Source organism: Saimiri boliviensis, chromosome 11 (assembly GCF_048565385.1).
Source record: "Saimiri boliviensis isolate mSaiBol1 chromosome 11, mSaiBol1.pri, whole genome shotgun sequence".
Lineage (NCBI taxonomy): Eukaryota > Metazoa > Chordata > Mammalia > Primates > Cebidae > Saimiri > Saimiri boliviensis.
This window is the reverse complement of record NC_133459.1, coordinates 45,389,064-45,408,007: the sequence shown is the minus strand read 5'-3', so window position 1 is coordinate 45,408,007 and position 18,944 is coordinate 45,389,064. Positions and strand designations below refer to the sequence as shown.

General features: G+C 51.6%; 1 protein-coding gene across 6 annotated transcripts; it reads left to right on the top strand.

Annotated features, from left to right (window-relative positions):
• Positions 1-2,656: 2,656 nt before the first annotated feature.
• Positions 2,657-17,760, top strand: MOB3C (MOB kinase activator 3C). Of its 6 annotated transcripts, none has more exons than XM_074380765.1 (4): positions 2,657-2,739; positions 11,821-12,288; positions 15,282-15,484; positions 15,800-17,760. In XM_074380765.1, the coding sequence occupies exons 2-4, from the start codon at positions 11,871-11,873 to the stop codon at positions 15,827-15,829; spliced, it is 651 nt and encodes a 216-aa protein (XP_074236866.1). In that variant the 5' UTR covers positions 2,657-2,739; positions 11,821-11,870; the 3' UTR covers positions 15,830-17,760. The 6 variants fall into 6 exon arrangements, with proteins under 6 accessions (XP_074236866.1, XP_074236865.1, XP_074236867.1 ...); XM_074380764.1 differs by lacking the exon at positions 2,657-2,739 and adding an exon at positions 8,345-8,520; XM_074380766.1 differs by lacking the exon at positions 2,657-2,739 and adding an exon at positions 8,541-8,610.
• The last annotated feature ends 1,184 nt before the right edge of the window (positions 17,761-18,944 follow it).

Genomic DNA, 18,944 nt, shown 5'->3' with positions numbered 1-18,944 from the left:
TGGGGAGGGGTGTTGGAGGGTGAGGGATTGATGGGAACTCAGCTATAGAGCTCAGTTGGGAGATTCACACCCCTTTGGAGCTGGGATTGATTGCTGGAACTTTCTCACTCTTCTCAGTTTGTCTCCGAGCCAGCAGTCTACACTGTGTCCTCTGGGCACCCCTATGGAGAGGGACTTGCTCTCAAGGTTAGGGAAGCACAGGTCTCCTGGTGGTGGTCTACCTTACCTCATGCCCTCTTCCCAGGGGCAGGCAACTCTGCACTCTAGAAGCCAAGTGACCTTCAGACAGCCTTCTGTTTCCTAAACCCCTTTCTTCTCTCTGTACTCAGCCTCCTTCTTATCTCTTTTTAAACTCTCAGCTCACACTAAATGACTTCCTCTCTTGGGTGCTATCTGTAGAATATGTGGAATATGACCTGCCCCAGCAGATTTTGCAAGGGTATCAAAAGAGTGAGTGAGAAGTCTAAGGTGGTGTCAAGGTTGCTGAGGTTGGTTGATGTACTTAATGCTTCCAATTGCATTAACATAGATCCAGGCACAGAGGTCTTCACTATCATCTACTTTCCCAGGAAAGCATTTTCTAGAAAGTGTCTAGCCCCCATTCAAACTGATTTGTTCTTTGTCTAACTTACTAACAGTAACAGTGCTCAGGTAGTGTCAAGCAGAAGGGCAGACTCTGTGACTAGAGCTGGGAGACCTGTTTTTGAGTCTTAGCTCTGCAACGTTTTTTCTTTTCTTTTCTTTTCTTTTTTTTTTTTTTTCAGACAAAGTCTTGCTCTGTTGCCCAAGAGAGCAAGACTAGATTGCCTTGGAGCAATCTCGGCTCACTGCAACCTCCACCTTTCAGGCTTAAACGATCCTCCTGCCTCAGCCTCCTGAATCGGTGGGACCATGGGCACACACCATTGCACCTGGCTAATTTTTGTATTTTCTTAGTAGAGGTGGGGTTTCGCCATGTTGTCCAGGCTGGTCTCTAACTCCTGAGCTCAAGCAATCTGCCCACTTCAGCCTCCCAAAGTGGTAGGATTACAGGTGTGAGCCACCCCGCCTGGCCCAGCTCTGCCATTTCAAGCTGTGCTTCTTAGCCAAGTCATTTCACCTTTTGGAGCCAATACTCACATTCCAAGGTTGTTACAGGACTCAAAAATGACCAAAGTAGGCCAGGTACAATGGCTCACACTTGTAATCCCAACACTTTGGGAGGCCAAAGCAGGCGGATCACCTGAGGTCGGGAGTTCGAGGACACCCTGACCAACATGGTGAAACCCCATCTCTAGAAAAATACAAAAATTAGCCAGGCATGGTGATGTGTGCCTGTAATCCCAGCTATTGGGGAGGCTGAGGTGGGAGAATCACTTGAACCCAGGAGGCAGAGGTTGCAGTGAGCTGAGATTGCACCACTGCACTCCAGCCTGGGCAACGCAGTGAGACTCCATCTCAAAAAAAATAAATGACCAGAGTAGTAAAAGCACTTTGTAAACCAGAAAGTTCCTTACAACTGTCAGTTGTTGCTACAAGGTAACATGGAAGGAGGCAAAATAAATAAAACCCCACTGCTAAGGGCTTACAGTCCAAAGGGGAAGACACTACCTCCATGGGCTTAACCAAGGAGCACATCTGCAAACCACTGAGAACTTGTTGAGTCAAGGGCTCCCCCCTGAGGAGGGTTGGTTCCGGGCAGCTGGTGTAACTTAGGAAAACTTCCTGGAAAAGAAGAGCATACCCTTAGTCCACTTAGCCTTGGGCAAAGCTGAGCTCCTACAGCTGCTTCTTGAAAAGGCCCCGGCCGGGTGCGGTGGCTCAAGCCTGTAAATCCTAGCACTTTGGGAAGCCGAGGCGGGTGGATCACAAGGTCAAGAGATCGAGACTATCCTGGTCAACATGGCGAAACCCCGTCTCTACTGAAAATAAAAAAAAAAAAAAAAAAAAAAAAATTAGCTGGGCATGGTGGCACGTGCCTGTAATCCCAGCTACTCGGGAGGCTAGGCAGGAGAATTGCCTGAACTCAGGAGGCGGAGGTTACAGTGAGCCGAGATCGCGCCATTGCACTCCAGTCTGGGTAACAAGAGCGAAACTCCATCTCAAAAAAAAAAAAAAAGAAAAGGCCCCAAATGCAATTTGATGACAAGCTGGATAACAACTGCAGGAAGTTACAGGCTGTACTTGTGTGGAATCCAGACTCCACAGGGTGCAGCTTGAGTCTCCACCAAGAAGTGGACCCCACCCACTGAACTGCTGCCTCCCACTGCAGCAGACACAGCTTTCCTATCTCCTAGATATGAAGCCAAGATGGGACCCAGAGAGAGCTTCAGTGTAGGGTTTGGGAGATCGTCTAAACAATCCCTTCTCCCTACTTAGTGGTACTTGTTTTCCAGCCCCTCCGTCCCTCTCTGAAGGAAAGAACAACTTAAAAGCTCTAAGAAGATAAACCTCCCTCTCTCCCAGGGTTGCTGAAAAGAAGAAATGAGAATATGTGTCTCAGGGAAAGGCATACATAAAGTTCACTGAATGGTTTTTATTATCATGATTCATCATTGGGCTGATCTCTTTCTCTCTCTATGTCTGTTTTCTACATACTTCAAGGAGATTAGACTAAGTGATATCCAAGAATCTTTCCCTTTTACAAGCCACCCCACTCCCTGACCTGTTGTTCAATATTTCTCTGTAGCCAATGGGACACGTGGACCCAATGGAAGTTCCTTAGAAGACAGAGCCTTTGTCACCACCCACAAAGCAAAGGTAAGGTCTGCAACCGGCCAGCACACAATGCCTGACATCTAATGGGCCCTCAGTAAATACTTTTAGAATATAAGAATGAATGAACAAATAGAAGAAATTGATGTGTTTTCACCCCACCATAATAATTTAAATCATAATTTACTGCCATTATTTTATTTTGAGATGGAGTCTTGCTCTGTCACCCAGGCTGGATCTCAGCTCACTGTAACCTCCGCCTCCTGGGTTCAAGCGATTCTCCTGCCTCAGCCTCCTGAGCAGCTGGGATTACAGGTGCCCGCCACCATGGCTGGCTAATTTTTGTATTTTTAGTAGAGACAGGATGGGGGGGTTTCACCATGTTGGTCAAGCTGGTCTCAAACTCCTGACCTCAAGCGATCCGCCCGCCTTGACCCCCAAAAGTGCTGGGATTACAGGCATGAGTCACTGCGACCGGCCATAATTTACTACCATTATTACTAAAAGATAACACCCAGCCCTCTGGGGACCATAAGAAACCCCCATCCCTGCTGGCAATGCTGAGGCACGGAGGCAGGTGTTACTGAGCACACGCGGAGAAAGGACGCTGTGCTCTGGAGGAAGGAGGAGGGTGCATCCAGACGGGCAATCCAAAGGCTTTCTGCAGAAAAGCTTTGAACTAAGTGGGGGTTGCTCCAGGAAGGTAGCTCCAGAGGCTGAAGTGGGAGCACCCAGCGGCAGAGGAGGGGCCAGGGTTGGACAGAATTTCCTGGGCAGCCTTCATGGTGGGTTCCATGGAAGGCTGAGCCTGGAACACTGGTGAAACGACCCCTCACCCACAACTATCACCTCCACTACTGGGGCTTCCCAGGCTAGGAACCAACCCAAATGGTTAGAGGGGACAATGCCTACTGGGGCCATGTTGAGGGTCAGGTCTGAGAGCTATGAAATTGTCCTCAGGCCTTAATACACACCAGACTTCCACCCCAACCTCCAGAGGTCTCTTTCCCAAGATGGAAGAGGTGAGAGCAACGCTGCCCTTAAGGGGAGAGGGCTGGGAAGGAGGAGGAGCTTGGAGCAGAGAATACTGGAGCCAGAAGTTCCTAGAGGCAAGAGGGCCCTCCCCATTTCCAGGGGGACTGAAACCCTCTGAAGTCCATGTCACCAAGGGCTGATTGCTTCTGCTTACACCACTCCCTCCTGAGAGAAGAGCACAGCTGTCCAAGCTGCATGCCTGGACAGCTCTGATGCACCAGGTGTCCCTTCATATTGTCCTGGGTGTCTGCCCACTGCTCTCTAGGAACCTGGAACAAGCTCAATCATTCTTCCACACAAACGCCTGCTGGGCGTTTGAAGGCAGCCCCCCTGAAACAGCCTGACCACACAGCCTTCTGCTGTTTACAAGGGCTATCGCATTTGATTCTCTCAGCTCCTCTGTGGGGCACATCTTGTTGTTGTCATTACTTTAGAGAAGGGGAAATAGGCTCAGAAACCAAGTACCTTGTCCATGGTCACACAGAATTTTAGTGCATATCCTTGTCAGCCTTGTCTTCCCCTGCCGTCTTCCCTTGAACCTTGTCTTCTTCAAGTGAAAGGAACTCTAACCTCAATTCCTCTGACTCCTGTAAGGGTGCCCCTGGCATTCTCCTCACTGGGCCAGGATGGAAAATCCAGGATGGATGATCCTGCTTCCTGGACAGGGAGGGGCAGAAGCTGAAATGGAAACTTTCTTGGGAGAGAGTGAGGAGAGGGTGGGCCCTATCAGGCTACAGTAGCTGCCAGACACTTGGTAAGGTGAACTGAGGGTGCAGCAGCTCATTCGGGGGGCAGGGAAGGAGGGGAATCTTTCAGAGTGACGCTTTTCATAGAAAGGGCTGGGGAGTCCCCAGGAAGGGGCCACTCTGTATCAGTGCAGTCACTGGATACAGGGCCACAGCGGGAAGGCACAGGAAGCTGGTTCTGATAAGGCACTTGCAGAGGTAGTCAGTATGGCTAGAAGATGCTTTCGTGGTACAGGTGTAGAAGGTGAGGCCCAGAGAGAGGCAAGGGCTTTCCCAAAGGCACACAGCAGAACAGTGGCAGACACCACCCTGCTGCCACTCATAGTTCCCACTGCGAGGGGCCATGTGCCCAGGCTGTGTAGTGGAGAAGGGCACATGCTCTACTAGGTCCTCACTGGCTAACCCCACGCTTCAGAGATGAGTGTTGTTTGAACCGTTCTGGAGCCACTTATCACACTCGGGATACAATGGCAGGGAACAGAGCCCATCTTGTCTAGGTCTGCAGTCCTGGAGGGTTACAGTGTGCCATCTGAGAGGGCAGAACTATCCCAAGGCCACACAACTAAATTATGGTAAAGCCAGAACCTGTTCTCCAAGGTCTGGGTCTTTTCAACCCCAGCAGAGCCTCCTGGAAGAACCAGTCTCTCTAACCAAGACTGAGAAGGGTAGGAAGAGGGTACAAGTAATTGAGAGATCTGGGCTCTCTGGCTTTCCCCATCCCTTCCACCTGCCTCCTGTCCTGCAGATACCCAGGGACTCTGAGGATGAGCTGGGAATTTCTGATGTTTCTTCAAAATGGATCATCTCTATTTCCCACAGTGTAAGGTTCTGTGCTGTTCACTCTTCACCAGAAAAATTCCTGCCTATCCTATAAAACCCAGCTCAGAGGTTCAGAAAATGACCATGCACAAAGCCACAGAGGAAGTCACATCAAATTCCAAAGAATCTTACAGACCATGATCTCTGACCACAATGCAATATAATTAGAACTCAACAAGAAAAACATACATCTCCCATAGGTTGAGAAACTAAAAAACACACTTCTACATCATTCAAGAGTTAAAGAGGAAATTACAATGAAATGTATGAACTATTTAGAACTGAATGATAAGGAAAATACAAGCAGTTTCTAAGTCATTTCCTCTGTGAAGCCAGCCCTGAGCCCACATGGCTCCTCAGATGGCTCTCCACCCCCTACCCATTTCTTTTGTTTTGAGATGGAATCTCACTCTGTCGCCAAGGCTAAAGTGCAGTGGCACAACCTCGGCTCACTGCAACCTCTGCCGCCTGGGTTCAAGCGATTCTCCTGCCTCGATCTCCCGAGTTGCTGGGATTACAGACACTTGCCACCGTGCCCAGCTAATTTTTGTAGTTTTTAGTAGAGACAGGTTTCACCATGTTGGCCAGTAGCCAGTCTGGTCTTGAACTCCTGATCTCAGGATCCACCCACTTTGGCCTCCCACCATGCCCGGCCCTTCACCCATTTCTACACCCTAGGAGGCTGACATCTATGGCTGCAGCAACAGGCTCCCTTGTTCTCAGCTTCTGGGAGGATTCAGCTAGTTGGGGAAATCTGGCCAGAGATCAGAGGGAGGGAGAGAGGGAGGAGAGGGGTCTGTCACAGGGGTCTCTTACTTGCCCCCATCCTTCCCTGTGTGGTGGCTGAGGGCTGGGTATGCCCCTCCACCTTAGGCCACAGCAGCCCCCTCCTCAGAGCTCCCACTTTCACCACTCCTTCCCAGCAGTCCTGCAGCCTAGGGTTAACAGCCTCTACTCTTCTGAGCCCTTTAGTGACACACTGTCTGTGTGGTTTCCCTACACCTTGACCATACCTGTAAATAATGTCTTCATTAAACATATCTATTCTGGATATTACATGTGTTTCCTGCAAATACCCCCACTCTTCCAAAGTCCTTCGGTCCACAACCACATTCTCACTTCTGGGTGACTGAGCTCTGACCTGTGTATCTCTGTGTGTTGTCCCCTCTACTGACCTGTCAGCACCTGAGGTCAACAACCAGCTCAGCTTTATCACCCAATCCCTTGATCAGATAGGAGTGGAGAGTCGCACTCCATAAAAGATATTGATTAGGATATCAAATAAATAAAGAAGCATATTTTAATTTGCTCAATTCCATAAGCAAGTGTTTGTTTATAGAGGATTCAGGGCAGAGAATTAAGAGTCAGACATAAGGCCAGGCATGGTGGCTCACGCCTGTAATCCCAGCACTTTGGGAGGCCGAGACAGGCAGATCACGAAGTCAAGAGATCAAAACCATCCTGGCCAACATGGTGAAACGCCGTCTCTACTAAAAATACAAAAAATTAGCCAAGTGTCATGGCACGTGCCTGTTATCCCAGCTACTTGGGAGGCTGAGGCAGGAGAATTGCTTGAAACTGGAAAATAGAAGTTGCAGTGAGCCGGGATAGCACCACTGCACTCCCACCTGCCAATAGAGAGACTCCATCTCAACCAAAAAAAAAAAAAAAAAGAAGAGTCAGACATAAAAACACAGAGAACTTTAGACTGGGGCAAAAAATGGTGCTTAACAAAAGAACATATCCACAGTTCTGTGAGCTGGGATTCTTTTTTTACTTTTAGGTTCAAGGGTACATGTGTAGGTTTGTTATATAGGTAAACTCTGTCACGAGGATTTGGTGTACAGATAATTTCATCACCCAGGTAAGCAGCATAGTACCTGATGGGCACTTTTTCTCATCCTCTCCCTCCATTCAACCTCCAACGTCAAGCAGGCCCCAGTGTCTGCTGTTCCCCTCCTAGTATCCATGTATTCTCACTGTTTAGTTCCTACTTATAAGTGAGAATGTGCAGCATTTGGTTTTCTATTCCTGTGTTAGTCTGCTTAGATAATAGCCTCCAGCTCCAACCCATGTTGCTACAAAGGATATGATCTGGATTAAGGATCTAGCATGTTCTCATCAGCAAACAGAAGGTCCAAACACAAAGAGTCCAGTGTGCCGTGGTAAAAGCCCACCTCTGGCCTCCAGCTCTCCCCTATCTGCATCTATTCACCTCCCACTCCTCCAGAGTGGCTTCTACAGCTCAGCTGTCTGCTTTGGGCTTCCGACCGTAGAAGGCCTCCAATCTTCCCTCCCATTCCAGACAGAGCAGCCAACTGGTCCCTGGGCCTGGGGGGGCCACAATGTGCATTGAACGCTGGTGGGATATCTATCTGTCCTCGAAGGAACCCAGGTGGAAGGGAGAGCAGATCAGATCTAGTGGTTTGGATTTGATCAGAAGGAAGGAGAGAAAGATGGTATTCTAAAATGGAACAGCTGGGATAAGGGTCTGGAGGTAAGAAATGGGGTGACTCTGTGAGGAGCAAGGAGAATCAGCCCAGCCTGAGCAAGGCCCCCTCCCTGGTTGAGGAGATGAAGTCTGTGATTTGAGCGCTCTTCTGTGCCTGTCCCTCAGGAGTGACGGACTCAAGTCGCTCATGATTCCCAAGGCATTCATTCATTTCTTCACTCACTCACTCATTCATTCATTCAAGTGAGTTCTGAGTTCCTGCTATCCAAGGAGCTGAGGATATGGAAGTGGATAGGACAGTCCCCATCCCTTATTGGGTCCCGAGACAAGTGTGACCCACTTGTAGGAGGGCGAAGGAACCACCCTATCTAGCAGCTCTTGTTTCTGCTGCAGAAGGAGCCTAACTTTTTCCCATTTTACAGTCTGGGAACCTGAGGCTGCCTCCTTGGTGGAGGTCCAAGGAAGCACCGAGAGGGCGGGCAGCTCAGTTAGTCCTCTGTCCGAGGGGAAGCTGGGAGCACAATATGGACTTTACGGGAAGGCGGGGGCGAGTGCGTCTGTGTACTGGGGTGGAGGGGAGTCCCCCTTTCCCCGCCCCGTGGCCACGGCGTGGCGGGGCTGGGGCGGAGCTGGCGTCGCCCAGGGCTGGAGGGCGGCCGCGGCCGGCAGGAGAGGCGGACGGACGGGCAGACGGGCGAGAGAATAGGCACGGCACTGGCAGGAGGAGGGCGACCCTGTGGCCAGGAATGTGACCCCGAGGCCAGAGGAGGACCCGTGAGTCTGCGCTGTGCCCCCGCGGCCCCGCCGCGCACCCCGCCCGCCTGGCTTCCACTTTCATTTCTTCGGCTGTCCAGGCGTGGCACGGTGCGGAGGCGAGTCCCGCTCGAAGGCTGGCTGGGCGCTGTCCTGGGGCTGGGGTCCGAGGCTCAGTGCTTCGAAAGTTGGGGTGGGTTTGGGGTTGGACGGGGCAGAGGGGAGGAGTTGGGGGGCTTGTCTTCGGGAGCGGAAATGTCAGGCGGGCTCCTCTGGGTCCTACGGCCTGCCTAGCCCTGGGAGCTGGTTTGGGGGTGGGCGTGGGTGGCTGCGCGCCGCAGAGAGAGCATGGAGTCTTCGCCTCTACTTTTATCTATGATCTCTGTCCTGCAGAGAGTCCCAGGCTGGATTCTGTGTTCAAACCGGGGCCATCCTCTGTCCCAGATCCTGGGTCAGGCCCAAGGAGAGGTAGATGTAGACTGGCAGAGGGCCAAAGATCAGAAACAGGCAGGGTCACCCTGCTGTCTTCATTTGAGAAGCCCAGATGCCACCCAGGGAATGAACAAGCCACTGCCACTACAGGAGTGAAAGGATAGCCAACATTGGGAAATGGGGTTGGGGGGAACCGCAGTGGTTTAGGGAGGAGACAGGGGTTCGTTCTGTGACGGACAGAAACTCAGTGAAGGCATGGGGATGGGACTGAAGGAAGTTACGCCTGTGGCTAGAAGAGCACCTGCCCTGTACCCACCCCCTGAGCTTACATTTTCCTGGAAAGAGAAAGTTCCACGGGAGCAAGGTGGGACTCTAGCTCATTGGTCAGGACACCCCTGTTGCTGTGCGGAGTCAGCATATTGGGGGGAGGAAGCAGGTTGGGCTGTTTGGTGGAAAAGATGCTTCCACTGTCCTTCCACTCCCCTCCTATCTGTCTCCACCAGACCATTGACCAGCCAGTGCAGGAAAATGGCCTTTTACTCTTGGTCATGAGCCAAGCCCCAACTTATCCCAGTTACCAGTTCTGCTTGAAACTTGCTTTGTGAACACAGGCTCCGCAAGTCCTGTTTTTAGGCCTCAGTTTCCCCATCTGGGCCTCAATTTCCCCATGTGTAGAAGTGATTTGGGCCAGTTGATCTCTCAGGACTATTTTAACTCTAAGATTCTAGAGTCTAAGCTTTCCTTAAAGCCTGAATACTGACTTTGCAGCAGGCCTTGTCCTAAGCTGGGGGTAGGGATGGAGTGGAGACTGCAATGACCGAAAGCAGCCTCTACCCAAGGAGAAGGAGATCCGAGTTCAGGAGGAGGCTGTGGGAGGAGGTAGCAGCTGATCTGAAGGTGTGTGGTCAGGCAGGTGAAGGGATAAGAAAACATGGAGAGGCAAGAGAGTGGGGGTGTGTTCAGGAATCAGGATGAAGCCCAGGGTGATTGGTGTGGGAGGTGAGAAATGGGGCAGGAAAGGCAGGACAAGGTGAATGCCTGAATGGGGGCCTGTTTCTAACTGTCTTAAAGCGGGCCATGCGATGTGGGAAGGAGCCCCACCTAATTGCAGTGTGAGGGATTTTGGAATCACTTGTCCCAAGCAGTGTTTAAAATGGAGATGGCAAGTGAAGTGCAGAAATCTCTTTGCTCTAGAAGCTGGGATCCCACCCTGGAGACTTCTTTGGGTGAGAAGTGGAAGAGTCAGGATGGATGACATGACCTTTCAGATCTGTGAGGTTTTTTCAAAAGAGCAAGTTCCTGCTGAAAGGCCTGTTTCTACTCTCCAAGCTGCCCTCATTTTACTAGCGTGCCCCATCCTGGCCTGCCTTTGTGGGTTCAAGGAAGGACCTTTGCTTCAAACATCTCCCCAGCTACTTTGACTTGTTAGAAGAAGTTATACCCCTCCCTGCAATATGTGTCATGCCTTTGGTTTTACCCAATTGTCACCTGGTTCCCACCCTCCCTTCCCCAGTTCTGTCCCAGGGTTACCAGAGATGTGAGAAAGGACAGTGTTCCAGCGTCAGTCAGAGGTCAAGACCAGGCTTTGTCTGTGGCCATATGCAAGCCTCAGGGTAGAGCTAAAGGGATCACACTCGCCCCAGCTCAGGTGTCAGAGGTCAGCCTGGAACCAGAACGCAATTCTTAGTTTATACTCAGCCTTAGTGCTCATTCTGGGGGCAGGGGCAGTGCTTAGTTTGTGGCTAAATTCTAGTCTTGGTAGGTACATGGGTCTGCATTTCCCGGTAGCTAACACACTCACAGGTAAGATGAGATGACTCAGGCTTAGAAACCTAGCTATAGCAGAGTGACCCAGGACTTGGGTGGACCAAATCCATGGTGATAACAGGGGTCACCCGGTAAGCCAGTGGTAGAGCTGGGACTGGAACCCAGGATTCCTGCCTCTGAGCCTAGGGCCCTGATCACTGTGTCCCAAAGTCTGTTCTGAATCTGGGATCCTTAAATTCTAGGAGGCAAAGCAAATTTGCCTGAGCTCTGGATGGGCCCCGCTGGGTAGATCTGACTATACTCTCCTACCTCCCTGTGCCAGGCACATAGTAGTTGCTCTAGGAATGTCTACTGAGTGTCAGGTGCAAGGGGAGGAGCCAGTGGCTTGTTAGATTTGGGGCTGGAAGAGACTGGCTTGGAGGGGAGGATCTCCAGCCATTGTGAGAGGAAGCAGTGCCCTTGTAGGCCTGCTGCCCTCCCCCTCCTCCAGTGCTTGCAGCCACACTCAGAAGCCGCCCAGCTGGCAGCTGGAGGGCTCTTTCCTCTTTCAGGGTAAAAAAAAAAAAAGGAAAGGACATTTTTGGTAGAAAAGTTCCCTGCTGCTCCCTGGGAATCCCCGGTGACCGGATGGACTACGGGATATCCCAGAGGAAGCCGAAGGCTGTCCACCCCCCTACCCCGCCTCCACCCCCAGCCACAATGCTGTGAGGCTCTCCCACGCTGCACCAGCCGGCCAGGGGGAGGCTCCCAAAGGTCATCTCAATCCAGGCCCCTGTCTGCTGGTGGGCTTGCAGGGAGCCTCTGCGACCTCTCTCATGACCAACAGCAAGTCTGAGGAGCACCTGTTTAGAGTCCCCGCCCAGCCCTTTGTGAGACTTTGCAATGAAAGCAGAAAAGAAACAAACAAGATGGGAGGGCTGTGGGGGATTAGCAAGGGCAACTAAGGTAGCCTGGAAAGAGGGCGGGGCGCTGGACCTTGGGGCTGAAGACTTAGATTCCAGGCAGAGGATGCAGTCGTTGAGCAAAAGGCTGCGAGGTGCCAGAGAAATTATGAATTGGGAAGTCAGAGCCCAGTTGATAAGGCCCTGACTGCCAGCTCCCCCATGCTCTTGTCCTTGGCAGGGTATCCTCAGGTCCAAGCCCCTGGACACCAGCCCCAGGCCCAGCTGGCCATGGCCCTGTGCCTGAAGCAGGTGTTCGCCAAGGACAAGACGTTCCGGCCCCGGAAGCGCTTTGAGCCCGGCACACAGCGCTTTGAGCTGTACAAGAAGGCACAGGCCTCGCTCAAGTCCGGCCTGGACCTGCGAAGTGTGGTGAGGCTGCCGCCCGGGGAGAACATCGATGACTGGATCGCCGTGCACGTGGTGGACTTCTTCAACCGCATCAACCTCATCTACGGCACCATGGCTGAGCGCTGCAGCGAGACCAGCTGCCCGGTCATGGCCGGCGGGCCCCGCTACGAGTACCGCTGGCAGGACGAGCGCCAGTACAGGCGGCCGGCCAAGCTCTCCGCACCGCGCTATATGGCATTGCTCATGGACTGGATCGAAGGTCTCATCAACGACGAGGAGGTCTTTCCCACGCGTGTTGGTGAGCCTCACCTGGTGGGGAGGGAGCCACTGCCAGCCCATTCCACAGATGAGGCATTTAGTTTGATACAGCCACTCTGTGCAGAGTTAGGGGGTAATTTTCTTTCCTTTTTTTTTGAGAGGGAGTTTCCTTCTTGTTGCCCAGGGTGCCGTGCAAAGGTGAGATCTCAGCTGGCTGCAACCTCCACCTCTCGGGTTCAAGCAATCCTCCTGCTTCAGCCTCCCAAGTAGCTGGGATTATAGGCATGCACCATGACACCCAGCTAACTTTGTATTTTTAGTAGAGATGGGGTTTCTCCATGTTGGTCAGGCTGGTCTCGAACTCCCGACCTCAGGTGATCCGCCTGCCTCGGCCTCCCAAGGTGCTGGTATTACAGGCATGAGCCACCACGCCCTGCCTGAGGGGGCGATTTTCATCCCATTTTGTAGAAGAGGAAACGGAGGTCGAAACAGGTTAAGTGTCTTGCTCAAAGTCAAACATTTGACTAGGACTTCCTGACTCCCAATTTGGGGCTTTTTTTTTTTTTTTTTTTTTTTTCTTTTCTGAGATGGAGTTTGGCTTTTTCAACCAGTGGCATGATCTCAGCTCACTGCAACCTCTGCCCACCCCCACCCCTGATCCCCCGCCGTGTTCAAGCGATTTTCCTGCCTCAGCCTTCTGAGTAGCACTGGCCACCACACCTGGCAAATTTTTGTATTTTTAGTAGAGACAGGTTTTCTCCATGTTGGCCAGGCTGGTCTCAAACTCCTGACCTCAGGTGATCCACCTGCCTCAGAGGGCTTTTCTTTTCTAAAACATAAGTGGTCCCACCATAGACCACTCTGGCTCCGGACCACAGATGCTCTGATTCTCAGAACCTTCAGAACAGGAGCCTCAAGGTGTTCATAGCTGATCTGACCTCCAGCCTCCCGAGCTTCCCTCTGACTCCTGGCCTCAGGAAAAGGAGGGAGTTGGGGGTTGGAGAACCCTGATGGTATCATCACTTCAGATTGGGGCTCTGAGGGCAGAATTTTCCCTTGTCAGGCACAGGCTACGGGGCCTTTTCTTATCTCAGCTGGGCAGTCTGGGTGGGTGAGGGTGTGAGAGGAGATGAGTAATGCCATCCAGGCTCTGCTTACCCACCCGAGGGCAGCAGGAGGCGGGTGTTGGTCCAGGAGCTGAGCAGGCATGACACTGTGTTCATCACACCAGCCCTACCTGCTACTGAGCCCAGCCCCTACCAGGCCTGGAGCTCGTCTTTGCCAAGGCTGTGTGGAGGATCAGTGAGTGGGTGGGGCAGGGTGGTCAAGCCCTGAGGGGAGAAGTCTGAATGCTGAAGGAAGCTGGGCACTGAGTCACAGTTCAATGCCCACGGCTCCTCCCCAGCCAGTGGCCTGCTCTTTCCTGCACTATCATGCCCGACAAAGACATTGGAGGTAACTGAGGTTACGTGAGGATCATGAGGTCAGGAGATCAAGACCATGTACTGAATTGGGAGGAGTTCAGAACTGGGCTCAGGTCTGTGGGAGCCCAGGACCCCAAGCCTAGATGGGCAGGATGTGTCTGAGGAATCTGGGCTAGGCTGGAGGGGCTACGAGGGAGGGAAGGCTCGACCCCCGCCTGTGAGCAGTGAGGAAGAGGAGGGGGTCTGTGGAGCCGGGTGGGCCAGCTGTGGACCTGAATGTAGACTCATATTCCCTGGCCATACCTCCCTGTGCCTGTGGGACTCCAGGTATAGATGCTTAAAACCCTGGGTGACTCTGCCACACAGAGAAGAAGGCATAAGCCACAAAGACTGCCACCTCAAGGTGGCAATGGGGGACTATGCAGAAACGGGTCCTTTTTCATGGGTCCCAATACCTGTGAGGGGCACTGCAGTGCAGTGCAAAGACAAAGAGGGTTTGAATCCTGTTTCCAGTCTGCACTGATTAATAGTTATGTGGCCTTGAGCGAGGAGCTTCACCTTGATGCACCTGTTTTATCATATCTAGAATGATAATCAGACACATCAGCCAAATTGTTCTAAGCATTGGAGGCAAAAGGTATGAAGAGCTCAGCACAGGGCCTGGCTCATAGATGAAAGGTTCTTCCTGTTATTTGAAGAAATGAGGGCTGTCAGAACTAATTCTTGCAGAATTCATAATTTCCAGAATTGTGGGTCTGAGGACTTCTGTATGAATGTTGAAAAGAGGAGGGACATGGGGTGGGGCTAGAGAGGGAGGTCAGGATAGGATCATGAAAGGCCTTGAGCAGCATCATGCTGGGAAGTTAGGACCTAATCCTGAAGGCTCAGGCTTTTTAAAACTGGATCCAGATGTTGAACCCTCCTTGGAGTTGGATACAAGAATGTGATGTCAGCATCCCTGCAGTTGCACATATTTCTGGGGACAGTTTAGATCATTACTTTTATCAGAGTTTAAAAAGGGTTGGTCAGTGACCCCCACAAGTTTGCAAAGCCCTGCTTTAGGTGATGGGAAAATGTGGAAGATGATATATATGTCAGCAGGTGAGAGCCAGTGAGATCTGTGCTTCATTAAAGAGAAAAGTATGGCCTGACATGGTGGCTCATGCGTCTAATCCCAGCATTTGGGAGGCTGAGGCAGGTGGATTACCTCAGGTCAGGAGTCCAAGACCAGCCTGACCAACATGGAGAAACCCTGTCTCTAGTAAAAATACAAAATTATCCAGGCATGGTGGCATATGCCTATAATTTCAGTTACTTGGGAGGCTGAGGCAGGAGAATCACTCGAACTTGCAGTGAGCCAAGATTGCACCATTGCACTCCAGCCTGGGCAAGAGTGAAATTCCGTCTCAAAAAAAGAGAAGAGAAGAGAAGAAGGAAAGAAAGAAAAGTATGGGAAGTTAAACCACTCTCTATTTCCTAAAGCGAAGTGTACTAAGAAGTGTGCTGGGAAAACAGCTAAACTGGTTACCTGTTTGTGGGAGGGAAAAGTTGGGCAGAGCTTTGGCACCAGAATGCTAATCCCCTTCTTCTGCCCTCCCCTGCCCTCTAGGAGTTCCCTTCCCCAAGAACTTCCAGCAGGTCTGCACCAAGATCCTGACCCGCCTTTTCCGAGTCTTTGTCCACGTCTACATCCACCACTTTGATAGCATCCTCAGCATGGGGGCAGAGGCGCACGTCAACACCTGCTACAAGCACTTCTACTACTTCATCCGCGAGTTCAGTCTGGTGGACCAGCGGGAGCTGGAGCCCCTGGTGAGGCCAAGCCCTACCACCCGCCCCTACAAGGCTAGCCTAAGTTTTCACATCCAAAAGCTGCCTATTTAAGTAACTCCAATGCCCAAGTAGATAAATTAGGGGAAGGCATTTCATATAACAGTGAATTCTGTACTTCAGTAGAGAATTCATTCAAGTGTTAGTTTACAAACCCAAATCTGTAGCCTAAGAGTTGGGGTTGCTGGGGGAAGGGGCCAGACTCAGACAGAAGAGCAGCTACGCCCTATGGTTTGGGAAGGGATTGCCTAGTAGGCTGAGCTCTGACTGACCCCTCCCTACCTTGTGTCTCTACAGAGGGAGATGACAGAGCGGATCTGCCACTGAGCCCAGGTCTGGATTCGTTGGCCATCAGATGGACGATCTGAACACAGGGTGGCTGGCAGAGGGGACCCCCAGGAGCCTGAAGGAATCTGAAGGCACTGGAACCTCTCCACATACCCAAAGCCTCTGGACTTCTGGTTCTCAGGAGTCTGCCTACCTGTCACCCTGGCTGCTTATGGGAGGAGAAGGGGAGAGCATATAGGCGGGCAGACAGAAGGGAAGTGGAGTTAAACCTCTGGCATGAAGTCTGGGAGTAGGGTAGGCTAGGTGGTTTCTTCTGACACTTGACCCTTCCATGCTGGTTCCCAGGCCTATTGGAAGAATGTGGGTGTGGCTGAGGTGACGACAAGAAAGATGCAAGAGAGAGAGCAGTCTGCGTGTGAGTGAGCACAGATGCCAGGGTGTGCGAGTGCGTGATTTTCACTGTGGGATGTGTCTGCAAGAGCTAGAGCTGCCTTACCCCTCCTTGGCACATAGTAGGCCTTCCATAAATGTTGGCTGGATGGCTAAATAGATTGGGACCATCAGATCATGAGACCATCAGACCATGACCACTGTAGGAGTGATGACAGGTCAGTGTCCCCTCTCAGTGTATCTGACCATGTGTGTAAGTGCACGAAATGTGGTTGTGGATGTTGCTCTACATTCAGACCTTCCAGGCTACACTCTTCCATCAGCATGAGTCCTGGAGAGCTGGGGCAGGTAGGAAGTGGAGCCTTGCCTTGAGTTCTTAAACCCCGACCCACCGCAGACACAGGCTCTGATTTTCTCACCCAGAGATGGCCCACGAGCTGCCATTTTACTCATCCCTCTGCCCCCAAGAAGGCCTGAATTCTAGGTAGCCTCTTGGGGGTTGGAGATGATCCCTTAAGTACACAAAGGTCCCTGGATCCTTCAGCTGGGAATCATGTACTCCAGTCTAGCTCCCAGAATCTACAGACCTGGCTCCTCAGATCTGAAGCCCAGCAGAAATTAATCCTCTAGTCCAAGAAACTTGTGGAACTTGAATTGGGAACTCTGGGGTCTTGTCTTCCATCCCAGGACATTGAAGATGTAGGTGGTGAATGGACTTTTCCAGGCAGGGAGATCCTCCATCCTAAAAGTACCTGCCTCCTTCCCAGCCATCCCTGAGGCATTCCAGCCAGCTGGATCTCAGAGCACAGCTTTGCACAGGGAGACTGGGATGTTCATTCAGCACTCCATTACTCCTTTCATCCATACACAACCCTATGTTCAGACCCACAGGTGGGGAAACTGAGGCAGGAACAGGCTTCTGCCCTCTCAGAGCCTCCGCTCTGGGAGGCCAGAATGGAAAGCCAGAAGGGACCTGGGAATCATCCAGTCTCAGTGTCTCAATGTACACAGGAGAAAACTGAAGCCAGGATAAGAGGAGGGAGAAACTGTCCAAGGCCTTACAGGGAGGCGTTCATGGAGCTGGAGAAACCAGAGATCCTGACCCCAGGGCCCATCAATTGCTACACAGAGATACACCTGGAAAGAGGGTTTATCAGGCCCTCTTCAGGACACAACTGTTCCTGCTTTGAGCAATAATTTCTAACCTGATGCCAACATGCCCCACTGCCCCTTGGGTTGGCTGGGGTTGTTTCCTGAGCCAAGCATCCAATATCATGCCCCTCTCTGTGGCCTAGAAGCTGCCTGCACTTTGGGGAAACAGACAGAGCTCTTGGGGCCAGCCAGCTGGGCCTGGGACTTCTGCCTCTGCCACCTCCAGAGTGGCCTGGCAGCTTCGCCAGAGGCTGTGGAGCGAGGGTAGTAGGAGCTTTCCCCAGAGTGCTGTGGCTTACAAGATGAATTCTAGGCTATGGCAAGGGCTGATTTCTGGGATAGGGGAGGGTGGGAAAATTTATTTTTATGAAACAGAGGGAAAACTTTATTGTTGTTATTTTTCGTAAAATAAAAGACAAACTAAAGCAGCAACTGGTGGGAAGCAGTGGTCTGGGTGCCACATGTCTGTTGGCAGACAGACCATGGAAGGAACTGAGCCAGAATGGAGCTGGGAGGGGTTTTTGTCCTGAGATTCTGGACCATGTGGAGGGCTGGCTGGTGTGGTCATGTCTGGCCTAGCTCTCCAGGGTGGGGACACCAAGATTCTCCTGGGGCTCTGGGAATCCTAGAGCAGGCTAGGCTAGGACGCTTGGGGTGAAGGCTGGCCCTTGCCTTCCGGGAAGTCAGTCTGAGAGGAATCATTTCTTGTTTCATCTCAGGTTGCCTGGCATTGGCTATTCTTACTCCACCCCCTTAATCTGGGTAGTTTTTTTCAGCTAGTGGATAAAAGGACAGAGTGGAAATACAATTCCAATGCTAATTACAGGAGAGGAGGCCATCCTCAACAGGAAGATACTTGTTGCTGGCTGGAGCTACAGTGGGGGTGGCAGGACACGGGCCTGACTCTTGAGCTTACTCCCCAGTAGGCACCTGCATCTATTGACTCAGGTCTTGCTGTCATCCCATTGCCCCTAACCCACAATCTGCCTGGACAGGAATTAAAAAGCAGCTTGGTTCTTAAGAGTCAACAAAGGCCCACTTAAGAGCTCTTCCCTCTTCCTGCAAAGGAGCCAGCCTGGCTTTGTGCAGAGGCTCTCCTGGCAGACAGAGGCATAGGCTGTAGTCCCAGCCCAGCTCCTGAATTCCACTGCAAGCCCATTCCCCCTCTAGACCCCAATTCCCCATCTATTTTGTTATCAGTGATAGAAGTGAAGGACAGATTGATCTCAGCTCCTTCATTATAGTCTATGAGTCATTCACAGTCATCATAATAGCAAATGTTCTTTACGTGTCAGGTACATTTCTAAGTGCTTGATATATAATAGCTTGTTGAATCAAGTGTGTCTTTGGCCAGCTGCCTTGCTTCCCTTCCAGCCCCTAATATCCCTCCCTTCATTCAATCCTCTAGAATCTGGAAGGCCCTCCATTCTGCTGCTCTTTCTAGCTCACCACAGGAGGCCCAAGTCCAGCATTCTAAAAGGGTACTATTTGCACACCTCCTATGACAGGTCACTCACTACCTCCTCAGTCATTGGACAGCTCAGACTGTTATAAGACCCATGCTTTGGGTTCACAGTCATTTTGAAATATGACCATGGCAGTGAAAGGAGAT

Coding starts and splice junctions, on each gene's coding strand:
- MOB3C (XM_074380768.1), top strand. CDS start 9,966: ATGCCTGAATGGGGGCCTGTTTCTAACTGTCTTAAAGCGGGCCATGCG. Junction 10,204..11,820: donor TGACATGACCTTTCAGATCT/GTGAGGTTTTTT, acceptor TGTCCTTGGCAG/GGTATCCTCAGGTCCAAGCC. Junction 12,289..15,281: donor GGTCTTTCCCACGCGTGTTG/GTGAGCCTCACC, acceptor CCTGCCCTCTAG/GAGTTCCCTTCCCCAAGAAC.